The 13,514-nt window shown below is 39.5% G+C and overlaps 1 protein-coding gene across 2 annotated transcripts in view; it reads right to left on the reverse strand.

The window, feature by feature from the left end:
- The window catches only part of LOC121898618 (protein jagged-2), a 51,075-nt gene that overhangs the window by 31,512 nt on the left and 6,049 nt on the right, over nt 1–13,514 (reverse strand). Inside the window, exon 2 of one of the 2 annotated variants that reach the window (XM_042413851.1) lies at nt 12,413–12,760. In XM_042413851.1, coding sequence (XP_042269785.1) covers nt 12,413–12,760 — 348 coding nt within the window. Of the gene's footprint in view, nt 1–6,603; nt 6,839–12,412; nt 12,761–13,514 lie in introns of those variants that run through there. The other variant, XM_042413852.1, reaches the window with a different exon arrangement.

Here is a 13,514-nt window from a genome sequence, read left to right on the forward strand (position 1 = left end):
CACCACTGTCTGTCCCTCTCTGCATCCTCGCTCCCTCGCTGTCTGTCTGACAGTCACATTCCTGTAGGGTTAATTGGCTTAAACTAAACTATGCGAATACTTCAAACGTAGTGGAACAACAGAGGCCTCTTGACACGAGGTGCCCCCCCCATCCTCCATGTTGCCCTGGCTCATCTCCATCCTGTCTACCATCATCTCTCCCCCTTCTTTACCTCCTGCTGCTGATGATTCTCTCAACGGTGTGAGTAAGCCGCTATGACACACAAACACACACACCTCCCTGTCTACATTTACACCCCCACCCAAAACACCTGTGTCCCACTCTGAGATCATCAGCAGTCCACCCTGCTTCCTCTTCTCCCCTTATCTGACTCTCACTTCCGTTTTCTTTACTCGGTCTCCCCTCTGCAGTGCTTACATCAACTTTACCCTTTTGCCCATTAATCTAAACTCTCTCAACCCAGACTGACTACCCTCAACCCACCGCCCCCCGCCCCCCTCCTCTCCGACGTCCGCAGGAAATTACCTTGTCTAGCCGCTGAACGCTTCACATCCACGGCTGCACTTAGAAAGAGGCATAACAAGGGAGAAAATAGAACAAGACGGGGAGCGCTGTGGTGTGTGTGTGTTTACAGCATATTGTGTGCTAGTGTGTGTGTTTTTGTTCTCAGATTACTAAAGTCTTGGTGAACAAATAGCTTCGCAAAAATAGAAAAAATAGGAAATTAAGTGGTACAAATAAGGGATATTTTACTGGACTTTTCTTCTTAAAGAGCTGATTTGGGAGAATAATGGTGGGATTTCTGGGGTTTAGGGGTACAATTAAGATTAATAACAGGGTAAAATGGAAAACCTTCATTGTGCCATTGCACAAAATGACCGTAATACTTCTGTACATATTTTAGCCAAGCTAATCAGCCAGTATAAGTGAAAACACCTGTGTTATTAGTGTTTATTATAGTCCTGCACATCGAGATGTTGTTGATGTTCATAAAAGTCATGAATTACTTATGTTGCGTTCCAGACAGCTCAGTACTCGAAAATTTCCGACTGGTTGACGTTTATGACCTTTATGGGCACACAAGTCTGCAGTTTTTGTTCAGAAGAATAACCCACAATGCATTGTGTTGTGACATTAAATAACTGTGGCAGTGGCAATGACAATGGGATTTTGTGTAGCAAAAAGAGAAACAAACAAATCCTGGAAGAGGCGAGAAGAGATTGTCCAATTCACACACGTCACTAACGATCACAATGTGTGCTTGTGTCGTCTCATGATATGATGCCATAATGACTTCAAAATATGTTAATTTGGTCCAATAATTTTGATTATAAACATGGAGCAAATAGCAAACTATGTACCTTACAAAATATAAGCCTGACACTTTTACCATCTACAGTCTGAAGCGTCTCTGTCCAAGTAACATGATTTAAGAAATAGTGATGTCAATTAAGTGCACATTGTTTCAGTAGAAGAATGCACAAAAAATATTATGTATGTGAAAATACTACTCAGTCAAAGTAGAAACAGCCTAAACATCACATAAATCTAGTATTATTAAAACATTACATAGCTTTTCATTGATCTGACATGACAAGTTAATCAGATAGATGAAACCCATTAGATGGACAGAATGATTGCAGGAGATTATAATGTGATAACGAGACATAATGTGAGTTATGTATATATGTAAATGTTAATCATACTGAGAACTCTGGTCAGACTCAGATGTTTCACAATGTGACGACTTGAAAATGTCTGCGGTCGCTCTTGTCGAGCTCCAGAAAAGCGAGCAACCGCAGGGAGAAAAGGAGGATTTATGACAGATACACTGTAACTCTGCCCTGTTCTGTCTAATCCACAGGGACAAGATGTGGTTGAACATCACTGGAGAGCGATGATACTGAGAACAAAAGGTTTACAATGAGGGATTCCAACAAGAGAGAGAGAGAGAACGAGGGTGTGTGTGGGAGAGAGATGACGGCTGAGAGACTTTAGGAGCTAGGATAGGTGGAGGAAGGAGCTATAACGAGAAGACAAATAGATCGATGGCACTGAAAGGAAACTATTTGCAGTGATTACACCTGTGTATCCATTTAAAAGATTGTAGACCTGCAATCTGCATTCAATGACACACAATGACATCCAGAGACAGACACACACTGTAATTTCAACAGCAATCATGTAAATCAAAGTTCTCTTTGCCTCTTCTCGCCTCTAATAAAGAGACTCCTACTCTCAATCCAATTTGCACACAAATGAAATCATTAAAACATGTTTCCCTAGAGACGTTTACCCCCGAGTTATTAACTTATCTCTAAAAAACACAAGCTCCAAATCCTGAAGGAATTAACCTTCTTTGTGTTTTGCGTGTGTGTGTCGGCTCATGAATTCATGATCTGTGTGTTTGGGTGTGTCTAAAGAGGGAAAACTGAAAAGGTTTTAAGGAGAAATGTGTGTGTGTCTATGCACCTGCCCGCAGGTGTGTATGTACGAACCATGCACACAACAGTATCAGCGTACACGCAGGTATGCGAGGCTGCATAGGAGAGTCAATTAGGGGACAAAAGAGAGGAGGGCACAAACGACAGGAGGAAAAAGAGTGAAAGAGAGACTCCGGAGAGAAAGAAAGCTCCAACTATGCTGCTCTCTTTTCGTTTCCCTCCACTGACTTCCCCTGCTCGGCTCCCACACAGCAGGAATGCACATGTTACAACGTTCTGTGTGTTTGTGTCCTATATAGATGTGTGTGTGTGTGTGATTGTGTGTGTATACATATATGATGGTATAGGTCTCTTCTGTTCAATTTCAGAGGTAAAAAGTCATTTCATTACTAAGTGCTGTACATAACTTGAGTATTTCCATTTTATGCTATTTTATACTTCTACTCCACATTACTTTGACAATTAAACTTACTAGTTACTATCATTATATCATGAGCTTTTAAGATACAGTACATTGCTAAAGATTAAACCAGTGGTTCCAAACCTTTCTGGCACGTTGCCCTTCCAAAAACTGTCTAGTTGGAAATCATTGTCACTATGACTTTTTTACATTTCCAACTGAAAGAGATTTTCCCTCTAATCTTCTTATATGGTTTAATTCAAATAACGAACAAAGAAAAGTCTGAAAATTATGAATAAATGTTTGTAAAAGAACTTAATTTTTTCTTCTCCCACATTAATCATCTCACAACCCCTCAGGTTTATCTTGTGACCCACTGGAACCACTGGACAAAACTACCAGAATATGAACTAAAATTAAAACAATTGAATAATGATATATATATATATATATATATATATATATATATATATATATATATATATATATATATCAATTAAAGAGAACACTTTTCTGCAAAACAAGTTCATTTACTTTTCATACTTTCAATTCATTTTTACTGATATCACTTCTGTACTTTTGCTACAACTAGCAGGATTTTGAAGGCAGAAATTGTACTTGTAATGGACTGTTTTTAGCCATGCTAGCAGCACGTCAATCTGTTGGTCCACGGCTTTGCTCCAGACTGAGATATCTCATAAACCATTTGATGGGTTGCCATGTATATCAGGTCAAATGTATATTTTGTCCAACACTGGTTTGCAACCAAATGCCTGTCAAACCAATGACCTCCCATCAGCCTCAGCTGTACTTTGCAAATGTACTAAGATGATGAACACTGTAAACATGACACCTGCTTAACATCAGCATGTTTGCATTGTCATCGTTAGCATGTTAGCATGCAGACGTTAACATTTAGCTCAAAGCACCGCTGTGTCTGAGTACAGCCTCATAGACTGACTAGCATGAAGTGATGGAGTGATGCAGCTAGCTTGGTTCTGTTAAAAAAACTAAAAGATAAGCTAAAAGTTTATCTATTTTGTAAAACCATACATGACTGTAACCTCTCTCTTGTTACATACTCATAAAAGATCTGAGAACTTCTTCCACCACTGTTCAGTTTGAATGAATTCACTTCAGCTTTTCTACACAACATTCATAATGAAACACAAAGACATCAGAATAACAGCAGAGCAGACAGAGCAGCAGTGGCTACACCTGAACTTATTTGCATGACGGCTGCACTTTGCATGTTGAACTCAGTCCTGAAGCTGCCGTCACTGAGGAGGATGTTCTTTATTCAGCTAATGCAAGCCTGGATGAATTCATCCCATCTACGAAAAACAAAACATATTTTCTTTCATCTCCTGGTGTTGAGCATTTTGGTTTGGATTTGTGTGCCGTGGTTTTCATATATCTGCCTCTGAAGCATGAAAGGAATGTCATTTCTGTTTTTCAAAGCATAAAAAATACATTTGAGAAACTCAACAACAATGTGTCTTTTCAGAAACAATGTCCTGATTACTCTGGATATTCAATAGGGATTTCTATACTGTACGCCTTTGGTAAAAAGTTGTTCCAATGAAAACTGTCCACAGCAGTCTTGGACTATTTATTTTCTGTGGACGATTTATGACATTTTTCTAATCCTCTACATTTTAGAGGGAAATATTATACTCCACTTTTGGCCGCTAATTAGTTTGCAGATGAAGATATATGTATGCATACATAAGATGCTCTCTGTTAGATTGAATAGTATGTAAAGTATTTAAAATTAGCACCATGTTAATGCATCAGTAATCATATCACAGTGACATTTAACATTTCAGAAGAAACACTTTTGTTAAATGAATTTTTTTTTGTTTCGTTTTTACATTTGAAGTACATTTGATAATACTTAAACATGTTTCTTTTTAAAGTTCATTCAGGTCATTAAACCAAAACGTTAAAACTGAAAGATGCTAAAACGCTCCATAGAGAGTCAGGTGATGATTCTTTTTGGGTTCATCATTACGAGCAGCACCATTCACATTATACATAGTTATTTCATCCACTGTTAATGACGAAATATTGATTGGAGCAGCCTCAAGTCAACTCGGGGGTAAGATTTAATGTATTTCATATTTTAGAGAAAATAATCTACATATTTTGGCTCACAAGTATCAAACAGGCAACCCTGTCTCCTAGAAATTACGTACATATACAAATAATTTGCTTCCCTAATTACGTTGCAGTGGCGAACGTAATTGCTGCCTGGATTATGTTCACAGGTAACATTTTCCCTAATAAACATTTATGTATCTCTCAACAAAGCACTTTGGTTAAGGTTAGTGAAAGATCACTTAAATGTTAATAAACCTGTTACGGTTCAAGTCACTGCTGACTTTTTCCTGCTTTAAACCAAGACCATGATCTTTCCCAAACCTTAACCAAGCGCTGCCAGTGCCTAAACATAACCATAAAAAGTTCAATGATGCTGTTGTTTCTACTAGTGGACATTGTGCTGCAAGATAAGATATTCTGGTGGACTGAACATTTCACTCATACATTCAGTATGAACATTTTTGCAACTTGCCGAATACTTTAAATAACAACATTTTCTCATATGACTAGTGAGAGACTAGTAATTTGGCCAGGATTACGTTTCTGGCAAAACGTATTTGCTGTTGCAACTTTGTTGTATATGAACATAATTTCTAGGAGACAGGGTTGAAACAGGACAAACTGAGGTATCTGTTGACTGTATTTCTCCGAAAGCGCTGCATTAATTAGCATTTAGCTCAGTTTGTGATTATACAAACATAGGCTATAAGACTCACATCTATGCAAATACACAAGATACATTTCCCATGAACAGAAACAAAAGACAAGACAAGAGGACCACACAAAGCTCACACACATTCACGCACACACTCTCAGCCGAATGTGAGTCTTTCCCAGGAACAGACAGTATGGCCCCTGGCAGTGAATCTGACCATGAATGAGCTTTAACACTTGACATGAGGATTATAAACAGTGGGGGCTTTACTCCATTCACTTCATCTTAACAGTATTTCTATAGCACCTATCATATTGTCATTTGTCACAGGTCATTTTAACAAAAGAACAGGTCTTAACCAGACTTTGATGAGTTAGTTCTGAATGACAAAGGGTCAGGAAACATCAGATTCTGTTCCCATGATGCAAAGTAAAAGGTGGTCTTACGCTGTATACACACATATAGCATAAGTTGAGGAATTAACAGAAAGAAAGCACATCTACTGAAGGTTTGTCTTTATACTATTAACACCTGGTCATTAGTCTGTGTACCTGCCAACTAGCCTTTGTTTTACCTTTTCATTCATCCTCCTGATTCATTCACTGGTTTGTTCCCTCTTCTGTCAGATAAACAGATTCATCAGGAACAAACTGAACTCTTTCTTGGCAGCTTGCTGTTTCCCTTCGTCATCCAAACAGATTCAACAGTGAAACCACCAAGGGAGAGATGGGTTTAAGAAATGACCTCGCAGTTATGAAGTTTTTGAACTTTTCCCATCTCCTCGGAGGCGCCGCAGCTAAAACATCCCAGACCGCTGAGTCTCTGTGATTTTAACGCTGAGGTCAAAATGAAGCCATGTCCTAAACCTATCTGTAAGATTACAGATGAGCAGGAGAAAAAACTTAATCTGGTTTTCACATCTGAAAACAGACGGGTCAAACAGCAGAGAAACGCTACTCCATGGTCGTCTGTCATTCCAGCCATGACCAGGATTATTTACCTGCACTTTTCCCAAATGAGACACCATCTGGTAGCAAGTTGCATTGCTTTGATGAATGTGCAGCAAAAAATATAAATATGTGTGACATTTTTGTAAAGTTGGTCCACTAAAACAAGCAAAAATGAGATGAGAATGATAAGATTTTAATGTTTGTACGTTAAACATAACATACAAACGGAGACAGGAGGCAGCTAGCTAACGTTAGCTTAATATAAAAACTGGAAACATCTAGCTTGGTTCTGTTAAAATAAACTAAAAGAAAAACAAACTTCATCTCATTTGTTTACTATGTACACAAAAAGAAAGAGTTGTGGTTTTAGAGTCACATAGTAACTACTTCTTGATAAGCAAAAGTTTATCCATTTTGTAAAACCATGTTATTTTTACATTTCTGTGTTTACAGATTTAAAAAGACAAGATACAACATGTTCATTAGTTACATTTACTTTACAGCTGTTGGTAGATCTGTATTTTTTAACTTTAGACAAACGCTAGCCTGTTTCCAGTCTAAGCTAACTGGCTACAGTGACCAGATGTCCTGGTTTGTCCGAAACTGTCCCTGTTCTTTTCAGCGCTTACATAGACGTTTATCATGTTTTGTTCCCCACTCATTATTATCTAACCCAATATAAAAACATAAACAATGCACCCTGTGTCTGAATTCAACACTGATTTGTCTGTATGTGTGTCAGTCAATCAATGTGTCATTGTCAAGGCTGTTGCTATAACACTTGCTGCTTGCTGACAGAACCAGCCAGTATGCTAACAGTTAGCTATCATGGCGAGAAGAGAGTCAGTCTTTTCTAAAGAGCTCCAGCTCCTTCCTTCGTAAAGTACCCGGCAATTAAAATGCTGCATTCTGCACAAACTGCAAGGGTACATTTTCGGTCATGCACGGTCGAAATGCCGATATAAAAGATAATATTAAGACTGCCAAACATAAGCTGTGGTTTCCCTGAGAGCTGAGAGCTCTAGAAAAGAAACCCTTAAGTGAGAGGAAAAGAAGAAGACTGCAAAGCGTAAAGTAACTGGCAAACTTCTTAAAGGTAACTTTCTTTAAAGGCTCTTTCTCGGTTTTTGTTATTGATGAGGTGCAATAGTGATTTAATGTTTTGACGTTTTAATCTTTGTAAACTTGTGACCAGCTTGTGGCATAGCATTGTGAAGATGTTAAGTTGGCCATTTAGCCGGTAGCCTGCGCTTGTGCACACTGATAAATACCTTTGTGGATTTTGGGAGACAAAACATAATTTTTCGTCTGCTGAGGCGCTATTCACAGTGTTGAAAGGTGTGCTCGGTAGGTGTGCTAAGCGCTGAAATAATTGTCCCCCATCCAGATGAAAATGCTTATTGTGTGTGCATAAACACATACATGTGCACATGCATGAACGTGTGGGACACTTAAGGATCCTGGTTTGGGGGTTTAAAAATATGGTCACTCTATAACTGCCTAAGCTCTAGCCCTAGCTTCATACTTAACGCATTGACATGATAGTGGTATTAATGTTCTCATGTTACTCTCTGCAAGAAAACAAATAAGCATATTTTCCAAAATAATAAACAATTATTTTAATACGAATTTGAACTGATCAGATTGCAACCACCACAGTGTGTTTTGTAAATATTACCAGTCTGTGATGTTTTCCTGATAAAGCCTCACAAAGCTCTGTCTTCAGATGGAAATGTTGCTCCATTAAATTTATAGTGAGCTATTAGTGTGAGGACATTTTGTGTTTTTTACACACTAAGAATCACTGGATTAAAATTTTACCCAGTTTGGGTCAATATAGCGCCAATACAACATTGACGTAACTCAGTAACACGCTGCTTTGACCCAGTGTTACACACAACAAGCTTTAGCTAAAAACTGTCACAAATTTATTGTTTCTTGCACAAAACGATGTGCATATGACATTCAAAAAATTATCAACAATCAATTACAAATCATGATATGTAAGTTGAAAAAGACTAGAGTGGATTATAACAAGTTTAGTTTGGGTAAATAACCCAATGGTAAAATAAAAAATAACACTAAAACTGGGTCAAAATAACCCCTTGTCTTTTTCTAGTTAACATTAACCCAAACTGGGTAAAATTTTAACTCAGTGATTTTTAGTGTATACAGATGGCAAAGCAAATTTACCAGGAGGTTCTGAATCATTATATTAGCCTAATAATTATCCAATCTATTAATAATGTTAAACATAAAGTATTCTTGACATAAGCATATTAGTCCCATCATTTGTCGGTGTACATTACTGCCCTCCAGTCATAGAGTTAATCCTCCCTTTGCTTTAGACAAGGTAGGATCTTATGTGCGTTGTTTGAACTTGTTATGTATTCTCTTATCAAGGCTTTATGTGGGACCCACATGTTAAAAAATACTGGGATAGATCGAGTTATTTACAACGACCGGTAAAAAGTGAGACATCAAGACCAGAGCTTTAAGCAGAGCAATCACAACACAGACTTACAGCAGTCTAACAGAGATAAAAACCTCCAGGTAATCCCAATAACACTATACAAAAATCAAATACTTCAAACACAACAAATTACAGCTTTGTGCACATACATCAGCAAATACAGACACACACATATGACTGATCACACACATATTTCCCTGAAGAGATTAGTGAAAGAAAGAAAGAAAGACTGCACCAGTGAGGGAGGGCAGGAGACAGAGGGAGCTCACCTTTCCTCATAATGAGTATGCTCACCTGTTCATCCCCTCACCTGGGGCAGGAGGATCACTCTCCTGCCCAAGCCCGCCCTCCTCTCCCCCTCTTCCGCCCCCCTAACCACCACCACCCTCCACCTCCCGGAGATGGCCAGATAAAGCGAGTCTTTCAACCGAAAATGCACTGACGCTGCCACTGTGTGTCCCGGCTCTCTCTCCCCTGCAGCCCAGCCCAGCCCGCCCCGCGGCCTGGCCCTGAAACTGATCCAGGTAGGTTTTCTGACAGGGAACTTTCTCACACTCGTACCTGCCAATCACAGACCTTCCCAACGTGCAGGAGAGAAGAAACAAAAAACAAGGAAAGTGTGACACACGTAGTATGCACACAGTACACACACACACACGCACACACACACACACACACACGGACGCGCCCAAAAGCAAACTATACACAGATAAGAGAAGATAATTGGCTCTGGGACAATGAGTCTCACAGGTAAATGGGCTGATACTAATCAAGAAGAAGAAACCTAAGCCAACTCTGTAAAACATTCTGGTGTGTGTGTGTATGCATGCGCGGAAGTATTTGTGTGTGCAAGCAGGTCATTGTGGATACATGAGGGATTTATGCGTGTCACGCTCTGTGTGTGAAATGGCACAGGGCTGGAGACCCGACTGAAGCTTCACCTGGGCTTCGTGCAATATTGGAAACATTATTACAGCACAATATGATCAGTATTAGAACCACATGGCCTCCTGTTGCCATTTCTGTAATTCTTTCATTATTAAGAAGTCATCCATGCTCGGAGCGATCAAAGTCATGCAAAGAAAGTAAGAAAAGACAGCTGGAGCATTCCTCTCTCTGAAAGAGAACAGCGAAGAAACCTCTCAAATTGTCTCACTCCTCTGTGTCCCTGCCAAGTCATTTTAAAGGGATTCTCTCTGGCTCCCATTTGATTGATAAACAAGTATTAATTGCTGAAAAGAGGAGTCCAGGAAAGAGGCTCCTAACGGCTCATGGTGGATTGATGGATTGATGGGTATAGTTTGAATGGAGGAAATAAGAGTTGCCAAGTGAGAATATTTGTGTCTTTCTATGTGGGATTGTAAAGATTTCAGGGCTCAAAGCAAACCAATAAAACAATATGAAATAAACAGATGTGCAAAGAAATGTGTGACAATAAGATGTAGTGAGGAATATGTGGCATAACACACACAAGAAGTTATCGCAGGGCATACTCAGAAATACGTCATCAGAAATAATCTTAGCTTCTTGCCGCAACTATTGGAAAGAAAGGAGAAGAAAAACAGAGAAGGAGGGGAGTCTAAAGGAAAGAGAAAGGTGGATTGGATAATCGATATGTCCACACCTGCCTACTGTTGTTCTAATGGAAGATTAATAGCTCTGCTCTTGAATGAGGACACGAGACGGAGATTGTTCGATACTCCCTGAAAAAGTGAGTAAAATACTAAAAGTTTCAACACTAGAGTAGCAAGTTGAGGATGGAGGGGAGGAGGAGCGAGGGAGCAGGAAGAAAGGAGGGAGAGAGAAGACAGAATGTTGCAGAGGGAGGAAAAGATATGCCACAGTGCGGATCAATGCATAAAATTACTTGCTTTATATAAATATGGCTTCACAACATTGAAATATAGGCTTTATGATGTTGTGGAGTAAGTTTATCACAAATTTAAACTAAATCTAAACAATGTATCGGGTGCTTTCTACCACGTAAGGCTGTATGTTGAACTTCTTTTTATTGTGAAAGCAGTAAAATATTTTATTGTGGTCGTAAGCTTGTGATTATTTTAGTTAGTTGATGATGGTGTAAATCAATAGTTGCCAACCATCATGACTTGTGACACATTCAACAAAGCAGAGTCTACTCATGACCCCTAGACATAGGTTATATCCTCAGTTAAATAAGTTTCCTTCTCAGGTTGTTTAATTTATAGGATTTTTAGAGAGCTGAAGGTGTGAAAATGTGCAATATTTCAAAAATAAAAAGCAAACATTAAGGAGCAAGATTAAAAGTTTACAGCTACGCTTACAGCTCTGTGAGGCTGTAGTTAGGCAAAACTGTGTTTTGAGCTAAATGCTAACATGTTCATGTTTAGCAGGTAAAATGTTTAATATGTACCATCTTAGTTTAGCATGTTAGCACGTTAACACTTGGTGAGGCTGATGGGAATGTTATTGGTTTTGCAGGTATATGGTAATATAAGACAAATTTAGAGAGGGGGATCAGGGAATCACCAAAGTTATAACAATTCATCCTGAGGGAAACATGAATGTCTGAATGAAATTTCATGGCAACTAAGACATTTCACTCAAAACCACAAGTGTGAACCTCGTGGTCAGGGGGTCACCAACGTCAGAGGGATGGTTCCTCTGGGGACCATGAATGTTTTCACAAAATTTCATGGCAATCATCTCATAATATCATCTCATGATATTTCAGTCTTGACCAAAGAAGGGAACCGACAGACCGACACTGCCATCCCTTGAGCCACAACATTAACGTGACTAAAAACTCAGAAAAAAAATTGGCTAACAGAAATATAATCTAATCTATAATCTTGTGACTCCTCAGAGTTACCTTTGGACCCTGTTAGAGGGCCCCAAACCCTAGATTGGAAACCACTAGTCTGAACAATGACTGCACTCATTAAATAAGAGTGAATGAAGAGAGAACAGTGCCTCTGCTTTTTTTCATGAAGGTTATTATTTTATCTCATGAAAGTGTATTAGTAGTTTGTGGAGGTGGTAAAGTGACCCATCTCTGCCATAAAACACTGTGGGAGACCCTGAAATTTTGATTTAGTTTTGTAAAATTTCTCCCAGAATGATTCCTGAAATATGACTTTCTATTATTAGGCTTTCAAATGTGATGGACATGAACTAGTCACTTTAACAGGAAATATTCATACACAAGCAGATATTGTGATGTATGAAAAAGCTGTTTTGGATATTGTAATTTTCACCAGTTGGCAAGTAAATGTGTAAAAGCATGTGAATATGAACAGTGTCATTGTTATTCCACTGTAGCCTCAGTTCAAGTGTATTGTTGCACTTGAAGCTAAGGCTGTTCCCTTGGTAACCATACAGATAACCAGCTCTGCCCCTGTACTTACTGGCCAGGCGTATTTGAAGGGAATGACAATGTGTCCATTAATCCCATCCTCTCCTCCTCCTCCTCCTCCTCCTCCTCCTCCCCCATCTTGACCTCGGTGGCGGAGCGACTGGGAGTTTCCACCTAGGATCCCCGTCGTGCCTGACCCAAAAGTACAGGCTCCAGTTGGGGCGACTCGGGCCTGGTACTCCTTGAGACAGGCTTGAAAGAAAGTGTCACACTGGTCCCTCGAAGAGCAGCGCTGCCCGCCACTGGCCTGGAGGTCGCAGCAGTCTCCAGTCTGCAGAAGTCCATGTGGGTTCTGGAAGTGACGGATCTGAAGCTCGAACATCCCGACCGCACACACAGACTGAGTCCAGAGAGAGGAGAGGTGAGCAGAGAGGAGAGGGGAAAAGAAGAGAGTTACATTAAAATATTTTCTGTTACAGAAATGAGCGCAGAGCGCGGGAAAAAAGAAAGTACGCAGGTTCTCATGGGTAAGAGCCAGAAGAGGGAAGGAAATTTCAGTGTTATTTCAGGGCACTAACTCCGCACAGTGGACACATTAAAGTCTACTTCATCTGGACATTATAAAAAACAACATTATTAAGGCTTAAAGTTATGTATAATAAAGGGTGTGGCTGCTTTGAGTGACAGATTCAGAGTACAGGCATAGCCGTAACTGTCGCTATTTCAGTGTGTTTTCAGTTCATGAAAGTTAATTGTAACATTTTTGTCGCCTAGAGAAGTCTTGTTCACCATTTGGTTGTACTAAAAGACCCTCTAAGGTGTCGGATGTTCAGTTTTTTTCCAGTAAGAACTTTTTGTTTTAATGGTTTTAAGCCTGTTTTTCGGCTAGCAATAGTTAGCATTAGCATTAGCATTATCACAGTTATCTATAGACTGTAAATGCACCGTGCTAACCAAGCTAGCGACTAGCGTTAGGGTCAGTTCCACCTTCTCATCCAAATATGGTCCGAGATGGTGATGGTCAAAATGCAAACTCAAGGCCTCAAAACAGGAGCCCACTAATCAATGGGTGACATCATGGTGGCTACGTCAATTATTTTTATAGTCTATGGCTGGTTCTAAAACATCCCTGGCTCCAATGGACTCCCATTCGA

The sequence above is a fragment of the Thunnus maccoyii genome, chromosome 6 (genome assembly GCF_910596095.1).
Source record: "Thunnus maccoyii chromosome 6, fThuMac1.1, whole genome shotgun sequence".
NCBI classification, from domain to species: Eukaryota; Metazoa; Chordata; class Actinopteri; order Scombriformes; family Scombridae; genus Thunnus; species Thunnus maccoyii.